Below are 26611 nucleotides of genomic sequence, written 5' to 3'. Positions count from 1 at the left end.
TTTTTCTTTCATTCCGCTCCCCTAGCTAGCATCCTACAGGCCCGTGGGAGGAAACGGAGCCTGATTGATATGCCTACGAACCACACAGATTGGGCTTCTTCTGCAGACGGACTGATATTAGCCAGTGAGGAAGGCGCTAGAGAATGTGGGCGGGGACTGGCGAACAGCTGGGGGGCCTTGAGTGTGGCGGTGCGGGGCAAACAATAAAGCGAGGCGGACATCATGAGGGACCCCGTGGTGCTGCTTTTCGGGACGTTGTTGGTGAGACAGGTAGGACAGCGTATATATTCCCGTTCGGGGCGTGTTTTGCCGTCCGAAAGATGTCCTCTGGAGCCGAGGGAACGCGCTGCCGGGTGGGGGCGCCAAAATGGTCCGCACGAGCGCACAGCGAAGGGCCTCTCGGCTCGGCAGCCAATCCGCACGTCAGTGTCCGGCGCCGCATTGCCCTTCCTGGCTTCCAGCTTTTTTTGTTTCTTTTTTTCCCCATTCCTCCAAATATAATAATAATAATAATAATAATAATAATAATAATGTTCGCTGCCTGCGATTCGGCGAGTAAAGTTGGGCCGCTTCGCGTTTGCCGTCCTGGGCTGTAGTAGAAAACGAGAACGCGCTTCGTCTTCCACGCGTTCAGAATGGCTTAGTTACAGTTACCGAGCACAAAAAGCCGGCTGTGTATTTAATTTATTTTCCCCGGAGAACTGGGGCTGTCGAGCGTTTTCCTCCAGTCAGACGGCCGAGGGGAGAAGAAGGATGACGAGAGGCGAGTCCTTCTCCTGCCCGGGTTGCTGTCGGGGGTCTTGTCACACCGACGGTCTTTGCTGCGGCGCTTGATGATGGAGACCCAAAAAAAAAAAAAGTGAACCGTTAGTATTTTCGGGGCAAAATATGTGCACCTGCAAATTAATACTTCCGGTAGTAACGCTCACCACAATCCCCAATACTTAATTCCTGCTACATAATGCCAAGGAGTTATTCTACAGCTGTGTGTGTGTGTGTGTGTCTGTGTCACACAGTTCGCTCACTGTAGAAACACACAGTAAATGGTGTCACCTATTCATCTGGACAATACTGAATATTCCCTTTGCTCCACAGCTGTTGAACACACTTCCATCCAGCTTACATTCATTTGCGAGATGCTCTCTCTCTCTTGTGCCGTTTCTGTTGTTTAAATACCGGAGGGCGTGTGTTTCGCGAGCTCTTCTCGTGCTTGCGGAGAGCGTGTCCGAACGCCCCGTCTCTCCCGCAGGTGCTCGGCGAACACGGCATGGCCCACTTCAGCGACAAGGACAAGAACAAGGGCAAGGATTACTGCATCTTCTTCAACTCGCAGTGGGCGCGTCTACCTCAGGACCTCAACAAAGCCGTGAGCCCCTCGCGCCGCCGCCGCTTCCTCCCGTTTCCCTCCCGGCTCTCCCGTTCGTGCGGCCGAGCGTCGATCGACCCGCCGCGCTGCCGTAAGGGAAACCGGTTCCTGCTTTAATCGTATGGTTGCGATCGAAGGTGATCGCCAGGAACGGCACAGCCAAGGAGCGGGTCGTCATCTGCTACCCGGGATTTCCTTGGCGCTGCTCATTTCGGGCATTTGTAAATATACATGAGCGGGGTCGCGGTGGACCGGAGCCTAACCCGGCAATGCAGGGCGTAGGGCCGGAGGGGGAGGGGACGCCGGTCCGCCGCGGAGCACCCCGAGCGGGACTCGAACCCCAGACCCACCGGAGAGCAGGCGCAGGCCAAACCCGCTGCACCATCGCACCCCCCCCCCTTGCATTTGTAAATAGAGGGACTGTTATTTCGTATAGGAACCGTCGCTGACGCCTTTGTCCGAGGCAGCGTGCGATGTATACGCACACGCGCAACGTCGCACAAGCATCTGTAAAATTACAAATTGTATTTATGCTGCAGGCTGTTCTTACCGTGTCCGTTTAGGGTACGTACCTCGGTCAGGGCCGCTGCGAGGCGACGGGCCGAGACGCCGCTGCGCCTGGAGTCCCGCGAGCGACGGAGAATTAAAGGGTATTTTACGGCGAAATGTGGAAAGTTTCGCGGAGGGTTGGTGACGATCTCTTAACGTAGATCCGTGAGCTGAATAAGCGGGTAACGTGACGGCTTTCGTCCGACGCCATTTACTCTTGATGTCTTTGGCCGTATGTTGAGATTCCGGCGGGGAGAAGGTGAGGATTTCTCTTTTCGTGCTGACCGACAGCTTTTGAACTAAAGGGCTGTAACATAGTTAATGATGTAATACAGGTAATTTTGTGACACGAAATACCTCTGAGGGAGGATTCTGTCTCATAGGAGCTTTAAACCCGTCGCACTCTTCTACGAAAGCAGAAGCCCTTAGCGTGGCAGCTTCCTGCTGCTTGTGAAATTAAGAAATTTCCATCTTGTGTGTGTGATCCACGTGCGTTATTGTATAGCACTGTGTAATATTCCCTGTTGTGGTTTCCCCTACTTGCTAAGAGCTAACAGCCTGGGAATATGGCATCTGCCAAAGCGTACAAAAGCCCGTTGCCACTTGGAGTAACCAGTTTTTCATCTGTGCTCCATCGCCGGAATGTCAGTGTTGACACACTATTCACCACACTGCTTTATAAAGAAGTTTACGTCCTGCTTCTGGATTTTTGTAAATTGGGTGGGGTTGAGGTGCAAGTGACTCAAAACTCGTGTCTTTAGACTTTGAACTGTATCTGTCGTTGCTGTGCATCTGCGGTATTGTTAGCGTTGCCTGTTTTTATCCTCTATTTTCTCTTCTCGTCTGTTGATATCTGAAAGTCCTTTGTTTTCTTTTTAATTCCCCTCCGTTTCCGTGATCTCAGTCGCGCCTACAGATTCACGACCTGACGGGCTCCGTGCTGTGCTCGTCCTCCGAGGTGCCCGAGGGGGGCTTCACCAACCGCGTGCCGATGGTGCTACGCGGCAACTGCACTTTCTACGAGAAAGTCAGGCTGGCACAGATCAATGGTGCAAAGGGCCTTCTCATCGTCAGCAAGGAGAAGCTGGTAAGGGCTGCACTCCGCTACTGTAGAAGATGCCCTTTCCCGGCCTGTACGCCGGCACACGCGCGAGGAGCGGTGTGCCTAGGCTGCACGTTGGGTTCTATGATGTCGTGCGGTTGCACATCAGTAAAAGTAAAGCTAATAATGGGGTGCCTGTGTGTCGTAGAATGGGACTACAAGATTGCATACTTGCATCCTACTTACTTCATATTTCCATTGGTCTCATACCTGCATACTTACTTGAGAGTGCTTGCTGCACAGGCGGACCTAAGTCTAAGTAAATCGTACTTATAATATTTCCAGATGAGGAACGTGCAGTAACGCGTTAAGCTGTATTTAGCTGACAAATTGTCCGTGGTGACTTGGAGCGTGACAATGGATATAATTCTAATTTCTCTGCTGCTCATGGTGAAGACTCCACCAGCTGGGAACAAGACTCAGTATGAAGAAATCGACATCCCTGTCGCCCTGCTTAGCTATTCTGACATGCTGGACATCAGCAAGGTAGGTGTAACTGTTCGCCCCGCCGCAGGACCTGCAGCGTGCGTCGTCCCGCATGCTCGTGTGACAGCTGTTGCCCTGCCCTCCGCTGCAGACTTTCGGGAAGGGAGGTCAAGTGGCCATGTATGCGCCGAATGAGCCGGTCCTGGATTACAACATGGTGATCATCTTCCTCATGGCTGTGGGGACGGTGGCTGTTGGAAGCTACTGGGCTGGCAGTCGAGACATCAATAAGTACGTTTCTTAAGCGGCGACAAACAAGGGCCTGATGAGCGTTGCTCGTTTATTTTGACTTGGACTGATGTGCGGTTATTAATATCGGGCAGCACTTTGTCTTACTCGCGGGATCGTTAGACTGGTGCCAGTACTGGATTACTGGATTTCAAAGTGCGTCGCTGCACAGAGGTGTGTGTTAGTGTGTGTATGCATGGCAGAGACCTGGTGAGTCTGAGAAGTCTGTCAGTGTTGGGAGCAGATGATGTGTGTCGTGAGGGTGCTATACTTTTAACCAGAAGCCACTTCAGATCCTCTTAGGTTGAGCCTGTGAGAAGAGTAGTAGTAACTTGACCAGTGTCTGTCTGTCTGCTTGAGCTGACGGAAACGATGCACTTGGCATGCCGTTTGAACTCGCAGGCGCTACATGAAGCACAAGAGGGACGACGGCGCCGAGAAGCAGGAGGAGGAGACGGTGGACGTGACCCCGATAATGATCTGCGTGTTCGTGGTTATGTGCTGCTCCATGCTGGTGCTGCTCTACTACTTCTACGATCAGCTGGGTAACGGCCACTTTCACAGACGCGCCTGCTGCCGTCGAACCGGGCTCGAAGCTTAGCGACTTGCCGAAGGAACGGTGCCGTAACGAACGCTGCCTTGGCACGCGGAAGCATTCTGCACGCTTTGCTCGTGCACGTTAGCAGCGTGGGCAGATCTTACGTTTTTGGCATCTGGGGCATCTCAAAGGTAGAGCTGCTGTTTTGCTGCTTGTCAAGTTTAAGTGGTGTGAAAGGTGATGAGACGCGCTGTCCGTTCTTTCTCTTTCTGCCCAGTGTATGTGATCATCGGGATATTCTGTCTGGCTGCTTCGATTGGCCTCTATAGCTGCCTGTGCCCTTTGGTGCGCCGGATTCCGTTTGGAAAGTGCAGGTGAGTGCAGAAGCGAACAAAGTGACGCGCTTCGCTGCCGTTCCTCCTTCGAAGCTTTCAGCGTTGCCGCTGGCCGTCTTGGCCGCTTCCCCTGCGCAGGATCCCGGAGAACAGCCTGCCTTATTGTCACAAGCGACCCCAGGTGCGCATGCTGCTTCTGTCCGTTTTCTGCGTGAGCGTCAGTGTCGTCTGGGGAGTTTTCCGGAACGAGGACCAGTGAGTCTGTTCCCAGCTGGGAAAAAAATAATTGCATAGTCAGCATTTATCACATCATTTGTTAAATTTTCTTTCACTGAACAACTGGCTTGAAGTCTTACTTTGTTGTTACGTACAGGTGACTGATGCTTGCGATAGTAAGAAGGGAGAACAGTTAGTTTTAATGTCTTAAGTGTTTAAATCATTATAAGGCTGTCCTATGTCACTGAACTTCAATGCGTGTGGATGTTTACTTTATTCTTCAAGCAAAATGAACAGAGTGTAATGAATCCCCATGACTGCTTACAGGTGGGCTTGGATGCTACAGGATGCTCTGGGAATTGCTTTCTGTCTCTACATGCTCAAAACAATCAGATTGCCCACTTTTAAGGTGGGTGCTGCATCGCTTCTCCTCTTCGTGGCATCGCTGTCCCGAGAGATGTGTGAACGGTGGCAACCAGCCGTGTGTCGTACAGGGCCATTTCCGATATGGGGGGAAAAAAAACAGAGAAAACCCAATTCGGACTGCGGGGACTGTTTCCCTCGCACTAGATTAGATGGGGTATCATCTTCCCAGCATCTTTTGTGTTTAAGTGCTGGAAGACTTGTCCAGTGAACATCCACCGAATTCACACTTTTTTTTTTTCCCTCTCTCTCCCCTCTCTACAGGCTTGTACCCTCCTGTTGGTTGTGTTGTTTGTCTATGATGTTTTCTTTGTATTTATAACTCCACGTTTCACTAAGGTAAGTTCACGTTCAGTTTACTTTTTTTTTTTTTTTTTTTTTTTTTTTTAAATATTGCTATAGACTTCACGTCTCATCACTTCTGAGATTTCTTTGCGCAGACTGAAGATTCTTGTCTCTGTGCTGTCCTCAGAGTGGAGAGAGTATTATGGTAGAGGTGGCAGCCGGTCCCTCAAATTCCTCTACTCACGAGAAAGTAAGTTCTTAAGTGTTTTGTTTTTAACTAAATGTTGGTTTCAAATGCCAAAGTTGTTTGCTACACGAATCTCTCTCTATCTCCAAACCTTATTACCACAGTGGTTCTTGCGGTGAATGTAATCATTTGTTCTTCATATTCGCTGTCTGCAGCTTGTTTACGTTCCCCAGGGCAGTTTACACTGGATTGCATTGTTCTTCCGCAGCTCCCAATGGTGCTTAAAGTCCCCAGACTGAACTCGTCTCCCTTAGCGCTGTGTGACCGACCCTTCTCCCTGCTCGGCTTCGGGGACATCTTAGTTCCAGGTAGAATTAATTGTGCACTCTAATTTGATTTCTCTTCTTGTTTACCTCATGCGTTTAAAGTTTAAAAAAAAAAAAAAAAAAAATCGGTAACATTACTTAACAGTGACTTTAGTCTTACTGTCTGTGACTGAAGGAATCTTCAGTTGACCTCTTTTTGAAAAAGGAACAGGTAATTTGCGATCCGTCAGTGACACTGTGTTGCGTCACTTTTTTTTGCTGCGCTTTCCTGTTTTGACCATTTGAAATGTTAGTGCCTATAGTGTCTGACATACTACGTAAGGAGCGTAACGGTACTGCAGGTAACGAACGCGGTCAGGCCCGCTATGCCTAAATGTGTATGGAGCATGGATGAGATGAGTTCAAGGTTTATTGTAAATACAAGTACCGTGTAAAGAGTACTATAAAATTCTTGCTTGAGTGTTTCTCCATAGACTATAGACAACACAATAGATAGTGCTAAACAATGCCAGTAACGATAAATAGCCAGAGTACTTAAAAGCGACAATGCAAGTGATGTGCTTGGAGGGATCAGTGCAAACAGATGAGTGATGAGAGAGAAGAGATTAGATTACATCTGTGCATCAAGTAAGCTTCTGGTCTGCGAAGCTCGCGGTATGAGATGGTAACTGCTCTTGTGCTCTGCTTTTCCTGCAAGGCCTGCTTGTGGCTTACTGCCACAGGTTTGACATTGTCATGCACTCATCACAGGTCTATTTTGTGGCCTGCACTATAGGTGAGTACTCTTTCCCTTTCCTCCTCTTTTCAGGTCATCCAGTAAATACAATTACAGGGATGCTTTCCTTAAGATTTAAAGTGTGTTATAAATTAAATGCAAGGTTTGCTTTGTGTCACAATCTCTCTTGTTTGTGTAGGCCCAGATCCAGATTTGCAATTGCCAGATAGGCTGTAATACCAGTCTTGCCTTATATGTGAATGCACCTTCGATGCCTGAACCCCGATGTGTGCCGATGTCTCCCTGCAGCGTATGGGATCGGCCTGCTGATCACATTCGTGGCTCTGGCCATGATGCAGACAGGCCAGCCTGCCCTCTTATACCTGGTGCCTTGCACTCTCCTCACCAGCCTGGCAGTGGCACTGTGGCGCAGGGAGTTGCACATGTTCTGGACAGGAAGTGGATTTGTGGTGAATAGCAGTTTGATATGAGTGCCTACAGAAATTGCTGTTGTTATTAAGAGTAACTGAATTTAAAGTTGAGTAACACCAAACTTGCCCAAATCAAATTGAACTTCTTTGTTTGTTTCTTCCTAACATTAATGTCTGTATTGACTTGTGAAGTGAGTGAGTGAGTGAGTGGCCTAATGGCATATTTCTTTGAGCTCCTGTTTCACATTTCTTAATAGACTTGTTTTGGGTGCGTGCATAATGTTTACTACAGTTTCCATGTCTCTTTTTTTTTTTTTTTTTTTTTTTTTTTTTTTTTTTTGTGAATATATAATTCACAATGTCTTTCTTTCTTTTTCTTTCGGTCTTTGATAACCGCCACAGAAAGATGTACCCCAGCCTCCTGTAGCGCTGGCCCCCATCAACTGCACTCAGACCCCCGAACAGCCCTCGGAAGAGGCACTGTCCAACCCTGAGCTGCAGCATGCAGCGGTGTCCAATCAGACTGAAGACCCACCTCCGCTACAAGAAGCAGCCCCCCCCAAAGATGCGGGGAGCCCCTCGGAATAAAAGACAATGATATGGGATGCCAATTTCTTTTTTTTTTTTTTTTCTTTTCTTTTCTATAGAGTAAAGTTGTATACCGAAGGACGTCTCCCCTTTAGCAGACTACGAATCGTGAGGACTGTACACTTGGCATTAAGGAAGCGACGGGGGCACTCGGCTGCTAATTTCTGGATCATCTCTCAAAGTATAAAGCTATAATTTATGGATGCTAGGAGGCCTGTTGCAGAGATACCGTGTGACCTGGGGTTTTCTCCCGTGCGTAACGAGCACACTGCCATGCTTACAGCTGTGGTTTCCCTTTACTTGCTTCTGTGGCAGTTTTTACCCATGTACGCGCAGCCAAGCAATAGCAGGGAAAGCTGTGCAGAATGTCATTGGAAGGAGCCTAAGTGATTATGGTACTATACAGTTCCATAATTAAATTTTCTTCCTGTCATACTGTATTTTTGCTCTTTTCTCCTCCGTGTCCCTTATAATGAACTGCTGATGTTCATGTCACACTCTAGTCAGTATAAGTGGGAGAAATGGCAAAAAAAAAAAAAAAAAATTCCAATAGAAAGAATGCAGTTTTATTTAACTGCACTGAAATCGATATCCCATCTCCATGGTTTATTTTCTGCTTCCTTCTGCTGTAACACATGCATGCTAATATTTTAAGTATTTCATAATGGGGAACTCTATGATATGCAGTAATATAAAACAACTATACTTATATTTTATACTGGTGTTTCAGCGTATTCTAGTATTTAATTCCCTTTTTATAATGTACCAGCAGGTGTCTCTTTTGTATGGACTTCTGTTTAGACAATAGTGATAAACCTGATTTGAAACAAACATGTATGTGTGTAAATAACCACATAACAGAAACCAAGTACTGTAGTTGTGACTTGCTCCAGGTTGTGGTGTGTGGTGGGGGGGGGTTTAAATGGCTTGGAAGGTAAACAATACCTGTTGGCCTTGACATTGTCATTTGGTGTTACTGGAACTGAAGAGTAGTTGGGTTGTTTTGTGTTTATTTTTTAATTTAGAGCATTGTTCCAGTCTTGTCTTGCATTGCAATTTAAACCACATGCTGCTTGAACATTGTACATTGTGTGTGTATATATAAACACATTTACTGCTAATTTAACAATCTTATTCCCAATTAGACTCTACACACATATGGAAAAGTAGACTTTTTTTTTTTTTTTTTTTTTCTTCCCCTGAAAGCATCTTTCTATGCTTTGACTTTTGAGGTGTCACAGTATATCATTTGACATTTACGTACTTCTCTTGCATTTCATCTCACTTTATGAGCAGGTCTGACTTGTTACTACACGTGTAGTATTACAGCCTTGAGGGCTGCTAGTAACTCCTTGTTTGGGGGCTGGATGGCAGTATTCTGCACTTGTGTTCTTTCCGTTCAACACGGGATCAGCAGCCATTACTGGTCCTTTTTTGTCTGGGTTTGTGTATTTTATAACCTGAAGCTTGAACTCAGTTTTAAAGGGGGGTTAAGACAATTTCCATTTGCTCTTTGGGTGTTGCAGAAAATCATGTGTTTTGAGTGCCCGTGGTCAGTTTACACTGTGTCCAGTGCAATCTGGTGTAACGTCACTGAAATAAGCTGTGGGTGGGAGTGGGCCAAGTGCTTTTATATACCTCAGTTGAGCATTAAGTACAATAAAGAACCTGCATTTCATGCCTGGAGACTTTTAAATGTTGTTTTCTGTTTGATGCATTTCAAAACAATATGTAGGTCTGTATCACTTTTCACAAACGGGTCAGCAGACAACAGTATAAATGGTAGGGTAAAACAAACCTGAAGTCGCTGTCCAGGAGTTCTGCTTGCTTGTGCGTTTGTGTCGGGGGGACAAATTATTCCGAGGCCTTCTGTCTCTCCTGCCGGGCTCAAGACTGTGAGGTTTGGTTGTTGTCCTGTGGCTTCTGGAGCAGATGTGTGACACCGTCACCTGTAGAATGTCACAGTTTGGAGGAGCCACCATGCGGCTTGAATGTCCCCTCTTATTTCGCGGGAAGAGAGGCCTGCTGATTGTGATCTGAACGCTCTATTTGGCTGTGGCTCCAGCAGTGGGATGTGTGTGTGTGTGTGTGTGTGTGTGTGTGTGTGTGTGTGTGTGTGTGTGTGTGTGTGTGTGTGTGTGTGTGTGTGAGAGAAGATTAGCAATTCATGCCTCCCAGCACACTCACAAAGAGATGCTTGTGGCTTTAACCGCATCTGCTTGGGATCTCAACTTGAAGCGTTATGAAAAATGCCTTGTTAACATGTCTTGGTCAAAACTGATTCCAAGTGGAGTGCCTTCGCAACTTGAGTCATCTTAACAGAAAATGTCAAATCATTCTTTGCACATCTCTAAATTCTGAGATCTAAACGTATACAGGTCCACTGATTCCCTCCCCAGTGCTTTTCAGTATAAGCTCTGCTGCTGCATCTAGGTAATTCTTGTGCTACAAATAGTGCAGAAATTATTAATTTATGTAATTTTGTGTTTCTGCAGATTTAAAGCGAAGGTGTCTGCTGAGACGGGAAACCAGCTTTGCGGCTTTTCTGATTTTTGCTGGTGGTGGGCACAATCCCATTTCAGGTCACTGAACAGGTCTTTTAAAAAAAAAAAAAAAAAAAAAAAACCCTGAAAAGACGAGCTTCTGCGGGCGGAAAGGCGTTATGATGAGGAGGCACCTGAGCAACTGCAGCGGGTTCGTTGCCAGAGAGAATTTGCATTGGGGGGAGAATGTGGATCCTTGAAAGATGTAAAGAGATACGTGTGGAGAAGGGACTTTGTGGGCTTCTGGCCAGGTGCTGACGGCTTGCCAAAGTGCTCTTTTTCTCCAAGCGGTCAAGTACACCACATACCTGTTCCCTGTCGGGTTTTCTCAAACCTGTATAACACAATGTTCCAACTGCTACAGGTGTTCCATATTTCTCAAAGGCTCTTCAGCACTGTGTTCCATTTATGCTGATGTGACCAGTTTTCCATGAAAAAACTGGTTTCCATCTTTTCAAATCCACTAAATCCTTGCTTTTTCAGCCAGTTAGGTGTGTACAGTCCAGCCCTGTGTAAATAAAAATGCAGGGTTTACCATGAAACTTGCAGAACAGAATCCATTACACATGTAAATAAGCATCTGGGCTCTTGTTTGGAGTGAAAGAAGAAACCTGTGCTTTAGCTGTCCATTTATTGGCTTCAGCTTCCCAATAATCCAGAATGGCTTCACTTGAGTGATGCAAGATGCTCAAGAAGTTTTTCTCTCTGATATTGGCCCTTGGGTTGGGGCCACACTCACCTACTTATGTAAAATGGCAGTAAAAAGCATCCCGTGTTGATACCGTACTAGAGCGAGTTGCTCCGTTTCCCTTGTGCACAGTCCTTTGTTCCCCGGAAAGAGCGAGGAGGTGTTGGATGTGCAACGGGATATGCTGGGGGGGGGGTTACCTGGAACCTCTACACACCCACCGGCTGCCTGAGCGCATAATAGAGCCGCCGGTGTTTCCTCCTGCGACTCGTCCCTGCGCATCTCGGAGGAGGTCACGAAACGGCTTCAGAAAGGGTGAGATCTTTGATGCGAACACACACACACACACACAGTACATTACTCTACCCTGACTCCTGTTGATGGTGTCATTTCGTTTTTATTTGCAAAGTAGACATTTGCCAAGTGTTGATGCATTTTGGAGCTCGAAACTTGTTGAACCCAGTGGAACATGGTACCGATACTGGGAAATGTTGCCTGTATCATCGCGATGAATATCGAAAAGCTCGGGGAGACGCAATTCCAGCTTTGTTAAGCTCCTGCGGCCCGAAGGCTGCTCTCGAAATATGGAAATGAGTCGCTCCGCTTTTCTCACCGAGGGCTTCCGTTTCTGGGTCGTCATCCTCTACTGCGCAGCTATACTGTGTTTTCCAGCTACATTTTACGCCCCTTTTTACACACTGTCCCAAGTCACAGTACCCTTTTGCAGATGGGTTGCTTATCGGCTCTTAGTTTCTTGTTTCGCGCATTTATTGCACTCCCGTGTTATTTGTAAGAGGAAAATAAAGCTGAGTATCTCCAAACCTGCAAAGTGAATCTTTTGTTCAACGCCCCGGTCCCACTAACTTTAAAAAAACTTGTTTACATCTGCGATGTGAGCCATTTGCAATTTTCGTGTTCGTCGACTGGCCTCGCGATCCGTCTCTTATCCTGCAGCTTCTGGTTCGCAATTCTTACCGGACCCGCTTCTCGTACGTCCTCGTCGTTCACGACCGCTCACCTGTTCGGGTCATCTTCGCTTGTCTGATCTGCTGATAATTTGCAAGAAGAACTTTCAGCTCAGACACCCAGATGTTCCGGGGTAGACGCAGTGCAAGTGTTGTTCGCTCTCACACTTACAGTAGGCTATTTGTGTAATGAATCCAGTTTAGACTGTGGGACAGTAGAATCGATGTCTGTTTCCATTTGTCTTCCGCAGCTTTGCAGAGAGCAGCCGCTTTACTGCTGTTGCGTGTAAAACAATCCAGTGTCATCAAAGCTCTGGCAGGTGTGCAGAAGATTGTTGGAGGTTCATGTGTTGCGTCCTTGGACTCGAATGTACTGGAAACATCGCCCAAGGTGTGCGTTTCTGAATGGCTTCTAATAATTAAAAATTGTTACACTGATACATCAATACATGCTCATGGCGATCTTCATAAATAGCTCATTGTGTAAAGGCTGCGGTACCACCATTGCCTGTAATATCTACCCGAAAAAGTGCATTACTGTATTCCAGGACAAACGCTCGGTGAGGTACGGTTAGAGAGAACTTAATTTGTGTTCGTATAACGCAAATTAACACGTAACATCTTGTGTGTCGGCAGAGGCGGAGCGCGGCGCACTTCTTCAGGAGCAATGGAGGCGAAGAAGGATGCGGAGGGTGCAGCACGGAATCGATCATCTCCTACCTGCTCCTCCATGTGCTGCAAGAGCATTGCCCTGGCTTTCTTCTTCATCTTCCTCATCATTGGGCTGTTTGCGGGACTCTTGATTGGTAAACTGCTTTCTGCCGGCTCACGTTTGCCCTTGACAAACAGACTGCACCCACTGTGTCCGTCCCAACCGAACTTCCAACAGGTTTACTTCAGCTGCGTCTTATGGCGTAAATCAAATGCGACGGTGCTGACCGTCTGGCTATATTATTCAGGGGAACCACGTTGAGTTCGTGTTCTCTTTTCAGCATACCTAAAGCAAGAGGAATACAATTTCATGGAGACCGTTGAGTTGAAAGGACTCAAATATAATTCCAGTCTGCAAGATCAGACGGCTGCGTTTCCCATATTGCTCTCCAACGTGCTGAACACAAAGGTATGACCAGAGAGGTTTCTACACCAAGTTTGTCTCCAGATTCACTTCTTTTACCGAGATCTATTTGACCCTAGGTCTACAATGATGGGGGGAAAAAAATTATATGAATTTTATACTTTTACAGATCAAACATGTTTTTCTGGCTTCAACTGTAGCAGAACATTTTGTGAGCAGTAACATTGTAATGTATGGGTAAGTAAATTTAATTAATATTGGATTAAAAAAAAATCACATTTCTTCAATCGCAGTCATTCTGATCATCTACGCCTTTTTAATTCATATCTGGGGAAAAAGAATTGGATCTTTCTCAGTGTATGTGTTCCGGAGGAGTACATTCTGTACAAATGCTTCTTTTCACAAACTCTTCATTATTACTGTTGTTGCTAATTCATGACTTGCCACTAAATGTCACACCATTCCCGCCTTTCTCTCTGCCGCCTTCTAGGAATGTCAATGACAATGTGATGGCAGCCATCACGCTGACCTTCAAGATGTCCAAGGCAGAGAAGTACTCTGCTGACTTCATCCAGGATGTCATGAGAGCAGGCCTAGATTCTTTCTTCAATGGGCGTACCCTGGTGATTCCACAATTTGGGGAGATCAGCGCTATCATTTTGCACGGTACTTTTAATATGAACAACGCTGTCGGGTTCAGCAGTATCGTTTCTGCCACGAAGCCTTGCGTTGAGGAGGCCATGAATTGTTGCACATATATAAGTGTATTCCATCTCTTTTCAATACACAGGGGCCAGTGGGAAGTCGTTCTATAATATTGGAAATAGAGAAGGTAGGATGCAAAATGCAATCTCATCCTCGATAGCATGTGGAGCGCCAGGGTCCTCTTAAAACACATCCAACCTTTCGGCTTCGTCCCTACAGCCACCTGTCCGGAGAATACTTTTCCTTGTGACAACGGGCAGTGCATCACAAAACCCAACCCTGAGTGCGACTTCCTGCAGGACTGTGCTGATGCTTCTGATGAGTCTCACTGCAGTGAGTATCTATGAGAGTAGTGCCATCCGGCCAAAGCAGACAAGGAGATATATATTTGTTACAAAAATCTGAAACGATGTTTGTAGGGAAACGCAGCGAAGGTAAATTGAATGTAACTTTATTCTGATGTAGTTTGGTTTAACCCTTGTCGTCGTTTTCAAATCGCTTATCCCCTGTTCTTCAGTCTTACGATGTCCAGTTCATCACTTATTAAGAACCCTGACCAGTAAAGTAGTAGTTTCGCTTATCTTGTCTGGAACATCCAGTCCAGCACAATAAACTGGGACCACATTTAAAAACTGTGCGAGATACTGAGACACAGTGCATTGTGGGAAATGTGTACCCACGCTCTCAGTTGCATTCTGGCACTCTACGGTCTAGAATCATGCCTACATTTCTGGTTCTTCTGTTCTGCACGGTTGTGTTTTAATTTACTAATTATTAATTTATTTAAATGTGACACGTAGCCTTCCTCTTTCTCAAGGCAAGTCCATGCACACCGCTGTGATATTTGCTTTAAGAAACTATATTTATTTTATAAATAATGTTACTACTTGCTGTTGACTCTATTTCAATGTGTTATCCTACTTTTTCCTTCATCATTTAGGACGATTTTGGGGTAAAGCTGGGATGCGCTCGAAATGAACTGGAATTGTTCTGCTACAGGAAATAACGGACCGAGTGATTTCATGATCCCGATTTTTGATATTCGGCCCATTTTCAGGAGCAAATTAGGACCAGATAGTATGCAAGAAGTGTAATGGTCCTTTTTGAGAGTCAGTGAGTCATTCAGCCACAGGTTGGCGATGCATAATCTGTGCAGTAACATGTTGGACTGCATTACCTGTTGGGTTTCCCCCCCCCCCTACCTGGCTGTCCTCCGCAGACTGCGGAACACGTCCTGCCATGAGCAGCCGTGTGGTGGGCGGCGTGGACACCCGTGGAGGGGAGCTGCCGTGGCAGGTCAGTTTGAGGCTTCGTGGCCAGCACGCCTGCGGGGCTTCCATAGTCAATGAGAAATGGCTGGTCAGTGCTGCCCACTGCTTTGAAAGGTAAATGGCTGAATAAATTCTTTCCAAACTATACAGCATGCATAATTCTGTAACACTTAAGCTAAGTTTTATGTTTTTACCGTAATTCCCCCCTTGGTGTAGAGACAATGACCCAAAGGACTGGACTGCCCTGGTGGGGGCCACTCTGTTGAGCGGGACAGAGACGGAGTCCAGGCTCATTAACATCACAACCGTCATTGTGTCGCCGAATTATGACCCGGAGACCACCGACAGCGACGTGTCCGTGCTGGAGCTGGAAACCGCCCTCACCTTCGGCCCTTACATTCAGCCCATCTGCCTGCCCTCCCCCTCCCACATCTTCAGCCAGGGCCAGGAGTGTGTAGTGTCTGGGTGGGGGGCTCTCCATCAGTTCAGCTGTGAGTGTGAGCTGGGTGTTGAAGAATTTGTGTGTCTGTATATGTATGTATGTATATTTATTTTCAAGGCCTGATCTGAAGACATTTACATCCATCCTGTTGCCAAAAAGTCCTGTAATAACTCATATTTTACTCTTTTATGTGCATTTTTGTAATGTCACAACTGTAATTTCATCCCATTTCTGAAGACCTCCATTGATTCAGCTGTTGGTTTTTTTTTTTTTTTTTTTTTTTTGTGTTTCCACGGGCAGTCGAGCTGCCATCTGCTCTTCAGAAAGCGGTGGTGAAGATCATTGACTTGGGCGTGTGCAACGGGACCGCTGTGTACAAAGGAGCCATCACCAACAACATGCTGTGCGCTGGCTTTCTGCAGGGAAAGGTGGATGCCTGTCAGGTGAGGCCTCTGCTTGCATGATATCAAGAGCTTACGCACTCATGTACTATGTATGTACACCATGTTTCCCTGGATTAAACAATTACCTTATGCCGTTTCCCCTCTCATACTTCTTACACGTGGCTTTTTTGGTTACAAAAACTACCAAGCAATCCAAGCTGTTCCATTTTTCATATACACTTCACGTGTTGATGTATGCAGATTACAGGTGAACTGGAGGCCCTAAAATCCTTAACTACATAGCTCTATGAGTGAATGTGTGTGTCCGTGTCCTGTCGTGGGCAGCTGATGGACAGGCAGCCAGTCCCAGGAGTCCACGGTCTCTTGTTTGCAGGCATTGAACTGGCAATACATAGTCAGTGAATTGGATTTTCAAATTCTACTGTAAGCACTGTTGTAAAAGACTTATAGAACAAAAAGTAATTTACCAATTGCTGGAGAAAAAGCACTGGAACCACTTGTACTGATATTTTTACTCTCTCGTGTAAACTGTGAAGTAGCGTACACTGTGATTGAAGAGACCGATGGAAACTGAATCCAACATGGAAGGTATTTAACAGCCAAACTGTCTTTGTGAAAGTGTGTTTTCTTCAATAACTGATACAGTTGATATAACAGTCTCAAGCTGGCAGGTGGACTAAGACCTTTAACCAGGCATTTTTTTTGATTGCTGAAAGGCCTCAAATCATAAGTCTGCCTCTCATGTGCTTGCAACCTTCACTCACAAATCTTTTTTTGCCATTGTGTAAAACTATCATTAGTCATAATGAGCCCTAAAGCAAAAAAGGTTTTAAAAAAAAAAAAGTACTAAAATTTAAAAAGAGACTTCAGATTCAAACCTGAGGGGAGACGGTGCAGTGAGGAGGCCGATGCATAAGCCCAGTACCCCAAGGGTCTTTAGCCAGCTGTTTCTTACAGCGTTCTCATTTTCTGTACTAGGTTTTTCGTTACATTTTCTCTGTGTTTAAAATAAAGGAATTTAATTTTTTTTTTTCTTTTTTTTTTTTTGAAAAATCTGAACTGTTTGCTACTCAGGAGCACAATATTTTTCCCATTTCAATGAATGGCAGTTAAATTTGTTTTAGGAAAATTCTCCCAGGAACTGATTTATAGAAATAAATGTGTTACACAAAGGAAGCCTGTATAAACGTGGGATATGGATGAACAGTTAATTATTCTAGAGCATTCCTTCCAGCGGAGTGACGTGGAGCTCCAAACAGTAGATACGAGTTTAGAAAAATACAGTAATGGACAATAGAGGTGGCAAGTAAGTGCAATGACAGCTGAGGAAAGGAAAACAAAAAAACCTCTTGGGCATTTTGGTGTGGTTGTAGGGACAGCTGGTAGCATAGTGGTTAGCGCTGTTGCCTTTGGCCCCAGAGGTCACAGGGTTGAGTCTCACCTCCAGCTGTAGTACCCTTGAGCAAGGTACTTACCCTAAAATTGCTCCTACAAAAAATTATCCAGCTGTATAATTTGGTAAATAACTGTGTAGCTTAACACTGTAAGTTGCTTTGAAGAAAAACATGAGCTAAATGAAGGAATGTAACGTGATCCATTACCATTACGCTCTGTGCCTTGCTGAGCACTAGATGACACACAGCACCTCGGTGCACTCGTAGATCATCGTAGGGAAGTACAGACTTCCTATAACAGAGGCTTCATTTATGAGAGTTTGAAGTTATGAGGAAATTTGTACTCCATATATGAGAAAGGCTTTAGGAGAACAAACATTTCCATGGAAAACATGAATTTACCTTTAAGACTTAGTCATTAATCTCTAAATTTGAGTTTGACAGAACAGTTCTCAGCAACACATTGTACCTGCAAACCAGTCTAAAGGAGCGGGGAGGGAGTTGAAGCTTCCCCTACTTCCCTCCTAAACCTTGTAAGCCCTTTCTGTGGAACAGTTAATACAATATATTTGGGTGGTACAAACCTGAATCGGTGTTGGTCCATAGGCACCTCGACTACAACAAGGTGTTTAAGTAAAACCTTCAAATTTCAGCTCGTGAATGGATGTTGTGCTGCAGTCACGTTTCCTGCGGTCGTTGTGTTCAAGGACTGCGTGTCGTTGGGCTGCAGGGGGACTCCGGAGGCCCCTTGGTTTGCGAGGATGCCCCTGGACGCTTCTTCTTGGCGGGAGTGGTGAGCTGGGGAGTGGGCTGTGCTATGGTCAACAAGCCTGGGGTGTACTCGCGTGTCACGAGGCTGCGGAGTTGGATCCTCATCCACACTTCGCCCAGCCTGGGTCCTCCGGCGCCGGTAGCACCTGCTACGCCCATGACTACGCCGGCCAAAGACCGCTCCGCCAGGATTTTCACCGCAAGTCCCGTTCCAGGTTAATGAATATCATCCATGAATGAATATTAAACATTCACTCATGAGTCAGTTACACATTCGTTCCTGAGCTCAGAACTGCAGTTCTGAAACGATCAACTTTAAAGACCGATTTCCAGGACTTGAATCGCAGTAAATGCTCAATTTTCTTCCTACTGATAGTTAAATATGTTTTGTCATATTTTGTGACTTTTATAAAGACCTGTCTTGTGTTTTTTTTGTAGCCATAAACTGTAGCGGTAACTTCCATTGCGGTGCGGGTGTATGCGTGGGCAAGGTCAACCCTGAGTGTGACGGGGTCATCGACTGTGCAAACAAAGCTGATGAGATGAACTGCGGTAAGTGTGTAACTTGCCTATTCTCACAACCCCGCACATGTGATGATGACGAAAAGAGGTGTGATCTTTTTCCACCTAGAGTATTGCGCTGCTTTTCAGTTCTGTTGAACAAATAATTACAATGTACAGATTTCCAGTTTCATTTATAACATCATTTAGCCCATTGATCCGATTTACAAAAAGAAAAAAGAAAAACCTCAAATCCACATCTTAACATGTTTAAAACGACAGATTTCCAGGGTTTGTACGCATGTTTCACATGACTGTAAGGCAGTAAGTATTTCAGCAGCGAAATAGCAGACTGTTAAGAAGGTTCAAGATTGTTAGGCGACCATCCTGGATCCATCACACAATCAACGCTGTCATTTCGAGTGACTGACAGCCCGCGGCCCCGCGGGGCCCTCTCCGCAGACTGTGGGAGTCGACCGGCGGTGGGGCCCCAGAGGATCGTGGGCGGCGTGGCGGCACGGAGGGGTGAGTTCCCATGGATGGGCAGCCTGCAGCACCAGCGCTCCCACCGCTGCGGAGCCACACTCATACACTGCAAGTGGCTCCTGACGGCGGCCCACTGCTTCCTTAGGTACATGGGCCACTGGCTGCCTGCACCCGCACCTCCACCCCACACTGCTGCGCCGCTCTGCCTGCATTTCACCGTGAGCCGCACGCATGCCAAAATAGACGTCTTACGCTGACGCAAAAAACCGTCCATCGCTACGCAACGCAACACACGATTCGGGGCTGTTCGGCTGCGCTCCTGCAGTCGAGCTCTTTGCACAACCGAGAGGTCAGAAAGGATAATAAAATGCATTCAGTTGAGTGAGTAGCTGGAGTTGGATGGTTCTCTGCCCAGCTAGGAGAACTAGACCCTGGGCTTGGTGCCACAGGACAGCATCTCAATAGCCCTGGCAGGCTTGATGCAGTGTTTCCGTCACACCGACCGACCGATCGAGCGCAAATTGCGCCGACGTTGCCGCGAGACTCGTGGTGTACGTCCACAGCAAAACGGATTCTGCTCTGCTTAACATACAGCGATCCCAACCCTGGTGGCTGGACCGTCAGCCTGGGCTCCGTGATCCGCTCGGGTGTAGGCGCTTTGGTCATACCCATCCAGAGGGTCATCCTACACCCGGGCTACAACAGCACCAATATGGACCTTGACGTTGCCCTGCTGGAGCTATCAGTCCCAGCGCCACAGTCCTACACCATTCGGTCGGTCTGCCTCCCCTCCCCCGTGCACAGCTTCCTGAAGACAGCAGATTGCTACATTGGCGGCTGGGGTTCTTTCAAGGAAGGGGGTAAGTGAACTGACCACTGTAGCCAGATGACCTCCAACAGAAGTAAAATTAACAAATACATCATCTGCATTAGTCACAAAAAAAAAAAAAAAAAAAAAAAAAACGCACACACAAAAAGAATCGGGATTCGGTTCAAAGGTCAACACCTTTTTATGTCTTGGCATGGACAAACGCTTTGTATAAATTTGACTCGGCTGCTTGAAATATGACATGCAAAGCAACTACAGCTCATTTACAGTCTACAGCTTAAGTTTGTTACCCGCTTTCGATGTTCTACAAGCAACGTGGTACATCGCGTTCCTTCGCAAGGTAATCATGATGGAACGTGTTCCTCACCTAGGAACGCTGACCAACCTCCTGCAGAAAGCCCAACTCGAGATCATCGATCAGCCCGAGTGCCAGCAAGCCTATGGCAACGGGCTAACTCCCAACATGCTGTGTGCAGGGTTCATGGAAGGTGGCAGAGACACGTGCATGGTAAGAAATCCGGCATACATCTGAAAGGCTTTAGCAGGAGCCTCTTTGTGTTTGTTGGTATTAAGTGTTGATGTTCTGGGTCGCTTTGGGTAATGGACGGTCTTTCCGTCCTGATACGTTCCATCGAATTAACGAGAAGCTCGGCTTCCCGCTTTAGCGGTTTCATTTAAACGTTCTTTGTAAATGATGTTCAAGGGTTTGTATGGAAAATGTCATTACAACGATACATTCCGGCTCTCATCTCCTGCAAGGCTCCAGTTAGCTTTGAATTCCACCGACTTACCCTGAACACGCTGCTGCTTTGCTGCAGGGAGACTCTGGGGGACCTCTGATGTGCCAGGAACCGTCAGGCCGCTGGTTTATTGCCGGGGTCACCAGCTGGGGTCGTGGATGTGGACGGACTGGCTTCCCTGGGGTTTACGTGCGAGTCACTGCCATTAGAGAGTGGATATCCCAGCACCTGCCTTTCTAACGTCGTCCATTTCACATCCCACTCCACCCATGACACCAACACCACGTGCACTCCCCACCACCCGTGGAAATAAGACAACGCTGTCAACCTCTTTGCCTGCACAGGCAAATTTGCATCATATGACTTGTATTTATTTTAATATTTATTGAGCTGTATGTTAAAATTAAGTACAATAGTGTGTACAGTGCTGTAAAGGAGATGTTACATGAACATGTCTTTGACAGCACCATCTTACCTCCAGAGGCATCCTATATTGTAAAACTCTTGTTCATCATTCTGACCACCTGTGCCTTTTTCTTCAACCTGTACATCGACGTGTCACTGTTCCACGTGTGTGCATGTTACGGTAAATATTAAAACGGCAAAAGCTCTGCACTTCCTGTCTGTGTGGTAAATCTGCATGATTACTAGAGAACACAAAAATGTTCTATTTTTGACAGGAAAAGTGAAGGTGTACATTACAGAGAACGGATGTCCACTCTTAACAGGAGACACCCAACTAGTTCAGTCCAGCTTCTGACAACCCCCGTGGCTGCTGGAATTTTAACTGACCTTAAGTATTTACGTAGAGTCGGGAGATAAGAGAAGAATGTTGAGAGCCCTAAATATCATACTGAGGAAAAAAAGGGTTCGTTGACAACTTTCTACATTTTCCACAAAATGAGTGATTTCCATTTATGAACTTTACATTATTGCTCAAAAGCCTAATGTATGCCTTACATTCAAATGTAGTGTTTTGTGATGATCACATAGCCTATATGAACATTTTATTAGAACATATGCACCAGCATATTTGGAACATCTCTATAAAACTATACCTACAAATGAATAATAATGAATTCAAGAAATGGGCAAAATTTCCAATTCATTAAACACTGACTCAGACATGGTAGGCTTTATAAGTGCCTACGAAAAGGATGAGCCTTGTCTAAGACCACTGCACTATCATTTGTACCTCTCCTGGTATAAAAAAAAAAAATTTACCACACAAGTCATATGTATACAGTACCTATTTTTCCCATTTACTGTGAGCTACACATACATATGGTCTTGACCGGTACAACTATCGGTGTGCAGCACTTTGTTCCAGTATACGTGTGCTTTCTACAGAATAAAGTATGTGCACTGGTCTCAGCATGTGACAGACGCATTCTTAGTGCTTTATAAACTATAAGGCAGTTCTCCAAAAACAAAAACTCAGCCAGGATATTGTACTTACACACTGTTCTCACATGAGCAGCACCTTAACTGAGTCTCCTTTCAAACTACAGTTGAAATCCTATGAAAAGAGCTTTCATAGCCATTTAATGAAAGGACACATATTCTATTGTCACCAAAATGCACTTGTTTGACCAAATGCTATACCAGATGTCAAATAAACCCTCAAATCATAGAGAATATTGGTGGTCTCTGTAGCTCGGGCTGATGGTTGAGATGTTCGGTTGTTCGCCGAGCTTGGCATTTAGGTTGCAAATGTTTCATCACCAGTCGAGGTGCAACCTAAATGCCAAGCTCGGCGAACAACCGAACACCTCAACCCCTCAAATACCTGCCCAGCAATGGCCACTGTACAGTTTGACTGATAAATGTTATTGCGACTTGTTTTGGCTCAAATTAAAAAAATAATTGGTACATACTAAAAGCCAACCCATTAATGTGACCAGTACTTGTGTGACAGTTAAAACAGCAAGACTAACAATGAGGTTTCGTTATTGAAGAGCATCTCGGTATAAAATGTGGAGAAGAGCTTTTTCCAACATTATCACAATTAATGAACTTAAGTTGCAGAACGCGGCAGACTCTTTCTCCGTCATAAGGGAGATTTTATGAATTAACAGCCCATGACAAGTAAATGAGGACTATACAGGAAGCACAGAGCATTACGTTTTTAGAAAATGACAGAGCACGCCGATGCACTAGAGAGAGCCATTTTCAAGTTGTCGATTTTTTTTTTTTTTTGTTTTTAACAGTTCTTTCAACACAAAGTTTTTTCCTGTATTGATTAATAACGTCCATTCTATGAAAAATCAGTAAAGGACAACGAATCACAAAAGCCTGCAGTTGACATCTCTGACAGCAGAGCGCAGGTCCAGCAGCCTCGTCTGTTACTGTGCCAAGCACGTGTGCTTGGAACTTGGGTCTTCCTTCTGCACGCGGGATCGAAAAGCACCGAAGCGGAGGAAGGAGGTCCTCAAATCCGCGCCCTCTCCTTCTGCAGTCTGGAATTGTAGGCTCGGGACACGGTGTTCCACGCATCCATATATCGATCCATGCACATAGCAATGCATTTCTACCACACAAAAATCAAGTTAGGGAAACGGCAGCAAGTGATGCCAAGCAAAAAGAACCATCTTGGTATAATTATATCATCTCTGGTATCATTATTATTAATTACTATTATTTAGCCTATTTAGACATATTTTGTCTTTGTTCAAGGTGACTTACAATGTTAAGTTTATGTACTAGACTCCCTACAATGATCCATTTATACACCAGGGTTTTTTTTTTTTTTTGGTTTAAGCCATCAGATCGGGGTACCGCAATCAAAGATACTACAGCAAGAGCAGCCATTCAAACCCGGGCCCTTTCAATGCGAGAGCACAGCTCTAACTAGCGCGCCCCCCACTGCCCGCGCTGGCGTACAGCGGCACCCATCTTGGGCGTTAAAGTGCGAGGCGGCGGCCAGCGCTCTGCTGTGGGCTCCAGTCTCGTCGCGGGCATGTTGCGCGACAGTACCTTGAATTCAGCTGAACCGGCAGGGTAAAGCAGGGTAAAAGAAACCAAGTCACTGTAGTGCTGAGCTAATACTGTACTGTGTACACCAGCTAAGTTCCCTCGATGCCGATGGCAGCTCATGTTCAATGTGCTGGAACAACAAAGTTCAGTGATACAGAGAGTAGTAGCAGGACTCGAGTCACACCTGTTCAGAGTTGTCCAGGGTTCCTCCGGGTTTGCCGATGCACTTCTTGAAGCACTTGTCCGTCATCCTCTGTGGCACAAACAGAGAGAGAGAGAGAGAGAGAGAGAGAGAGAGAGAGAGAGAGAGAGAGAGAGAGAGAGAGGGAGAGAGTCAGTGCGCGCGACGGGTCACTGAGTCACTCACTGACTGACTGAAAACTGCGCCGGAGCGGCTTGTATCGACTCATTCATTCCAGCGACAAATGTGCCGCCATGTCAGAAGCACCAAGGCGGGGAAAAGGGAGACGGAGAGTGGAGGGGAAGGTCAAGGTGAAGGAAGGGAAGGAGGCAACCCGCCGACAGAACTGTGTGACTCTGAGGCGCCGTTTCCAAAGCCGGAGCCGCTCATCACGTCAGTCAGATACTCGCCTGCAGCAGCTCTTGTGCGTTCGCCACCGCAATCTGCACTTTGACCTGCTCCATTATGCTCCCCGTGTCCATTTTACCGGAACCAGCGCCGGACGAGAAATCCGAACCAAAACTATCCATATTCGTAAAGTTAAAATAAAAATGCCTTTCGAACGAGTGCCTAACACGTGAGGCCAGGCACACCAGCAGAAACCCGCTCTATGCCCTTGAGAAGCGCCGGAAGTGGATATGCGACTTCCTGGTGTAGGGTACACTGGGAAGTGTAGTTTGTTGTGTTCATAAAGCCTAGTAAAGGAATTAGACAGTATCGCCTATCGTGGAATGTTTCGAGGATCTGCGAGGACGTGAACTGAACCCATATTTAAATCATTCAAGCAAATGAATGAATAAATGAATGTTTCCGTAAGTCATTCAAGCAAATGAAACGGAAAAGCAACATTTTAAAAATCCTTTTCAATGAATGAGAAAATTAAATGATGTCCTATAATTTATTATCATAATCTTTGCTACCTTACCTTCTCATCATAATTATTAATTTTTTAGTAATATTCATAATAGGCATTTCTTATAATTATCGAGGATCGGTACGGTGGCACAGAGTTTACAAGTGCTCTGGACACCTTCAAATTCACGCATAGGACCCACGTGTTTAAACTGCTGGCAAATACACATTTATGTGTTTCTTTGCCCCATTTCCCCTTTGCTGCTTATATGGTCGTACTTCTAGTTCTAGTAAGAATTCTCGCAGCAGCATTTTGTACCAGCTGTAGCCTGGATACAGTCTGGTACAGACAGCCTGATAAAAAATTTTAAAAAAACTATTACAATAGCCTATATATATTAAACAAAAGCATGGACCAATTTCTCAGCATCTTGCCTAGATAAAAATCACCTTAATTTAGCTGTGCTTCTCAACTGAAGGAAGCACAACCTACTCAGTGTAATATCATGAGACACAAATGACAGCTCTCCATCCAACAAAACACCCAAATCCTTAACACAATCTGTATGCTTGAGGCTTATACCATTGGTGGTAAAGATTGGTGTGATTCTGTCAAATTTTTCAGCATCACTACCCACCTCAAGTACTTCTGTTTTACTGGCATTCGGAAATAAAAAATGATTACTCATCCATAATTTTATATTGGTAAAACCATTTGCTAAAGACAAAATATGTGATGGGTCATCCCTCTTAAATGAATCATATAGCTGAGTGTCATCAGCATCTGAGTGGAAACTTACATTACATTTGTGAATAATATCACCCAGCGATAACATATAGAGTGAGAACATTAATGGACCCAACACAGAACCCTGAGGCACACCTTATTGAACCATAGATGAGAAGGACGGAGGTGAAGTTACATTTACATACATTTATTACCTTTATTCATTTAGCAAATACTTTTCTCCAAAGTGATGTCCATCAAAAAATACATTATGTTCATTACATTAGCAGGGAGACTTCGATGCAGATGCGTAATTCTAAAGTACAGTTAATTTGTTACTTTCCATCATATGACGTAATGTACATCACACGATTAGCTGCATAAAGCATTATCCAAATATCGACAATTCCTAATCACATTCCAGATAATGATAATTTATTCTTTCTCTAAATAAACATTTACATTACATTACATGAGGAGCTGTGTGAAGGTTTATCTGTTGTTTAATAGGCATGATCTCAGTTATAGTGCATGAACTTAAGAGATCATGGGTGAAGTCAGTCCGGAAAAGGTGAGCTATAAGATCCTTTTAAGATCCTTTTTAAATGGGGACAGAGATTCAGCAGTTCTGAGTGAGAGGGGGAGGTTGTTCCACCACATCGGAGCCAGAACCGAGAATCTTTGTGCTTTTCCTTTCATGTGTGGGACCACAAAGCGGGCAGAAGTAGAAGAGCAAAGCCGCCTTGTTAAGGTGTAGCGGATGATCAAGTCCTGTAGATATCTGGGAGCAATTCCACTGATGTATTTGCAGGTCATAACCAGGGTCTTAAATTTGATTCAGGCACCTATAGGAAGCTAATGCAGAGAGACGAGTAGAGGAGATGCATGCGAACGCTTCGGCAAGTGAAACGCAGCTCATGCAGCAGCGTTCTATATCGGCTGTAGAGGTTTGATGGCAGTAGCAGGAAGGCCAGATAGGAGAGAGTTGCAGAGTCCAGATGGCATGTCACCATGGCCTGGACAAGTAGTTGGGCAGAGTCAGTAGTGATGGTAAGGATGGATCCTGTGGATGTTATGCAGGCTGTATGTGCAGGTTTGGGTTGTGGCTTCGATGTGCTGAGAGAAAGACGGACTTGAGTCAATCATCACTCCCAGACTCCTAGCCGAGGAGGTAGGCAAAATGAGTGAATTGTCCAGTTTGATCGAGAGGTCGTGACAGGAAGACAGGCCAGCTGGGAGGTGTAGGATCTCTGTTTTAGAGAGGATGACTTGTAAGTGGTGATCAG

At 45.7% G+C, this 26611-nt stretch overlaps 3 protein-coding genes across 4 annotated transcripts; 2 read left to right on the top strand and 1 right to left on the bottom strand.

Moving 5' to 3' along the window:
- The first annotated feature begins 156 nt into the window (after nucleotides 1-156).
- Nucleotides 157-9461, top strand: sppl2 (signal peptide peptidase-like 2). 2 transcript variants are annotated; one of them, XM_018728131.2, is made up of 15 exons: nucleotides 157-270; nucleotides 1250-1366; nucleotides 2820-3002; nucleotides 3414-3503; nucleotides 3595-3734; nucleotides 4134-4276; nucleotides 4547-4643; nucleotides 4743-4859; nucleotides 5148-5229; nucleotides 5508-5582; nucleotides 5716-5778; nucleotides 5984-6083; nucleotides 6739-6816; nucleotides 7066-7226; nucleotides 7590-9461. In XM_018728131.2, the coding sequence occupies exons 1-15, from the start codon at nucleotides 223-225 to the stop codon at nucleotides 7773-7775; spliced, it is 1680 nt and encodes a 559-aa protein (XP_018583647.1). In that variant the 5' UTR covers nucleotides 157-222; the 3' UTR covers nucleotides 7776-9461. The 2 variants fall into 2 exon arrangements, with proteins under 2 accessions (XP_018583647.1, XP_018583648.1); XM_018728132.2 differs by having other exon boundaries at nucleotides 7066-7293; nucleotides 7590-7668.
- A 3177-nt stretch (nucleotides 9462-12638) lies between these two features.
- tmprss9 (transmembrane serine protease 9) lies at nucleotides 12639-22321 on the top strand. Its single transcript, XM_029254815.1, has 15 exons — nucleotides 12639-12777; nucleotides 12964-13091; nucleotides 13216-13283; nucleotides 13537-13712; nucleotides 13837-13878; nucleotides 13971-14084; nucleotides 14971-15136; nucleotides 15239-15513; nucleotides 15765-15907; nucleotides 17993-18248; nucleotides 18472-18585; nucleotides 18997-19165; nucleotides 19615-19880; nucleotides 20221-20357; nucleotides 20668-22321. The coding sequence occupies exons 1-15, from the start codon at nucleotides 12639-12641 to the stop codon at nucleotides 20827-20829; spliced, it is 2355 nt and encodes a 784-aa protein (XP_029110648.1). The 3' UTR covers nucleotides 20830-22321.
- On the bottom strand, nucleotides 22321-24366 carry timm13 (translocase of inner mitochondrial membrane 13 homolog (yeast)). Its single transcript, XM_018728139.2, has 3 exons — nucleotides 24157-24366; nucleotides 23750-23818; nucleotides 22321-23119 (listed from the first exon to the last, which is right to left on the bottom strand). Exons 1-3 carry the CDS (start codon nucleotides 24274-24276, stop codon nucleotides 23021-23023), a joined length of 288 nt encoding a protein of 95 aa, XP_018583655.1. The 5' UTR covers nucleotides 24277-24366; the 3' UTR covers nucleotides 22321-23020.
- Between the last annotated feature and the right edge of the window lie 2245 nt (nucleotides 24367-26611).

Source organism: Scleropages formosus, chromosome 9 (assembly GCF_900964775.1).
Source record: "Scleropages formosus chromosome 9, fSclFor1.1, whole genome shotgun sequence".
In the NCBI taxonomy this organism is placed as follows: Eukaryota; Metazoa; Chordata; class Actinopteri; order Osteoglossiformes; family Osteoglossidae; genus Scleropages; species Scleropages formosus.
This window is presented reverse-complemented; position numbering and strand designations above follow the sequence as displayed.

What these genes read in the sequence shown, in the direction of transcription:
- sppl2 (XM_018728131.2), top strand. Translation starts at nt 223, where the DNA reads ATGAGGGACCCCGTGGTGCTGCTTTTCGGGACGTTGTTGGTGAGACAG. An exon ending in CGGGGACATCTTAGTTCCAG is followed by an intron (nt 6,084 to 6,738) that starts GTAGAATTAATT and finishes TTTTCCTGCAAG; the next exon opens with GCCTGCTTGTGGCTTACTGC. An exon ending in TTTTGTGGCCTGCACTATAG is followed by an intron (nt 6,817 to 7,065) that starts GTGAGTACTCTT and finishes GTCTCCCTGCAG; the next exon opens with CGTATGGGATCGGCCTGCTG.
- tmprss9 (XM_029254815.1), top strand. Translation starts at nt 12,639, where the DNA reads ATGGAGGCGAAGAAGGATGCGGAGGGTGCAGCACGGAATCGATCATCT. An exon ending in TAATATTGGAAATAGAGAAG is followed by an intron (nt 13,879 to 13,970) that starts GTAGGATGCAAA and finishes TCGTCCCTACAG; the next exon opens with CCACCTGTCCGGAGAATACT. An exon ending in AGCTGATGAGATGAACTGCG is followed by an intron (nt 18,586 to 18,996) that starts GTAAGTGTGTAA and finishes CCCTCTCCGCAG; the next exon opens with ACTGTGGGAGTCGACCGGCG.
- timm13 (XM_018728139.2), bottom strand. Translation starts at nt 24,276, where the DNA reads ATGGATAGTTTTGGTTCGGATTTCTCGTCCGGCGCTGGTTCCGGTAAA. An exon ending in ACGCACAAGAGCTGCTGCAG is followed by an intron (nt 23,819 to 24,156) that starts GCGAGTATCTGA and finishes TTTGTGCCACAG; the next exon opens with AGGATGACGGACAAGTGCTT. An exon ending in CCCTGGACAACTCTGAACAG is followed by an intron (nt 23,120 to 23,749) that starts GTGTGACTCGAG and finishes TTTGTGTGGTAG; the next exon opens with AAATGCATTGCTATGTGCAT.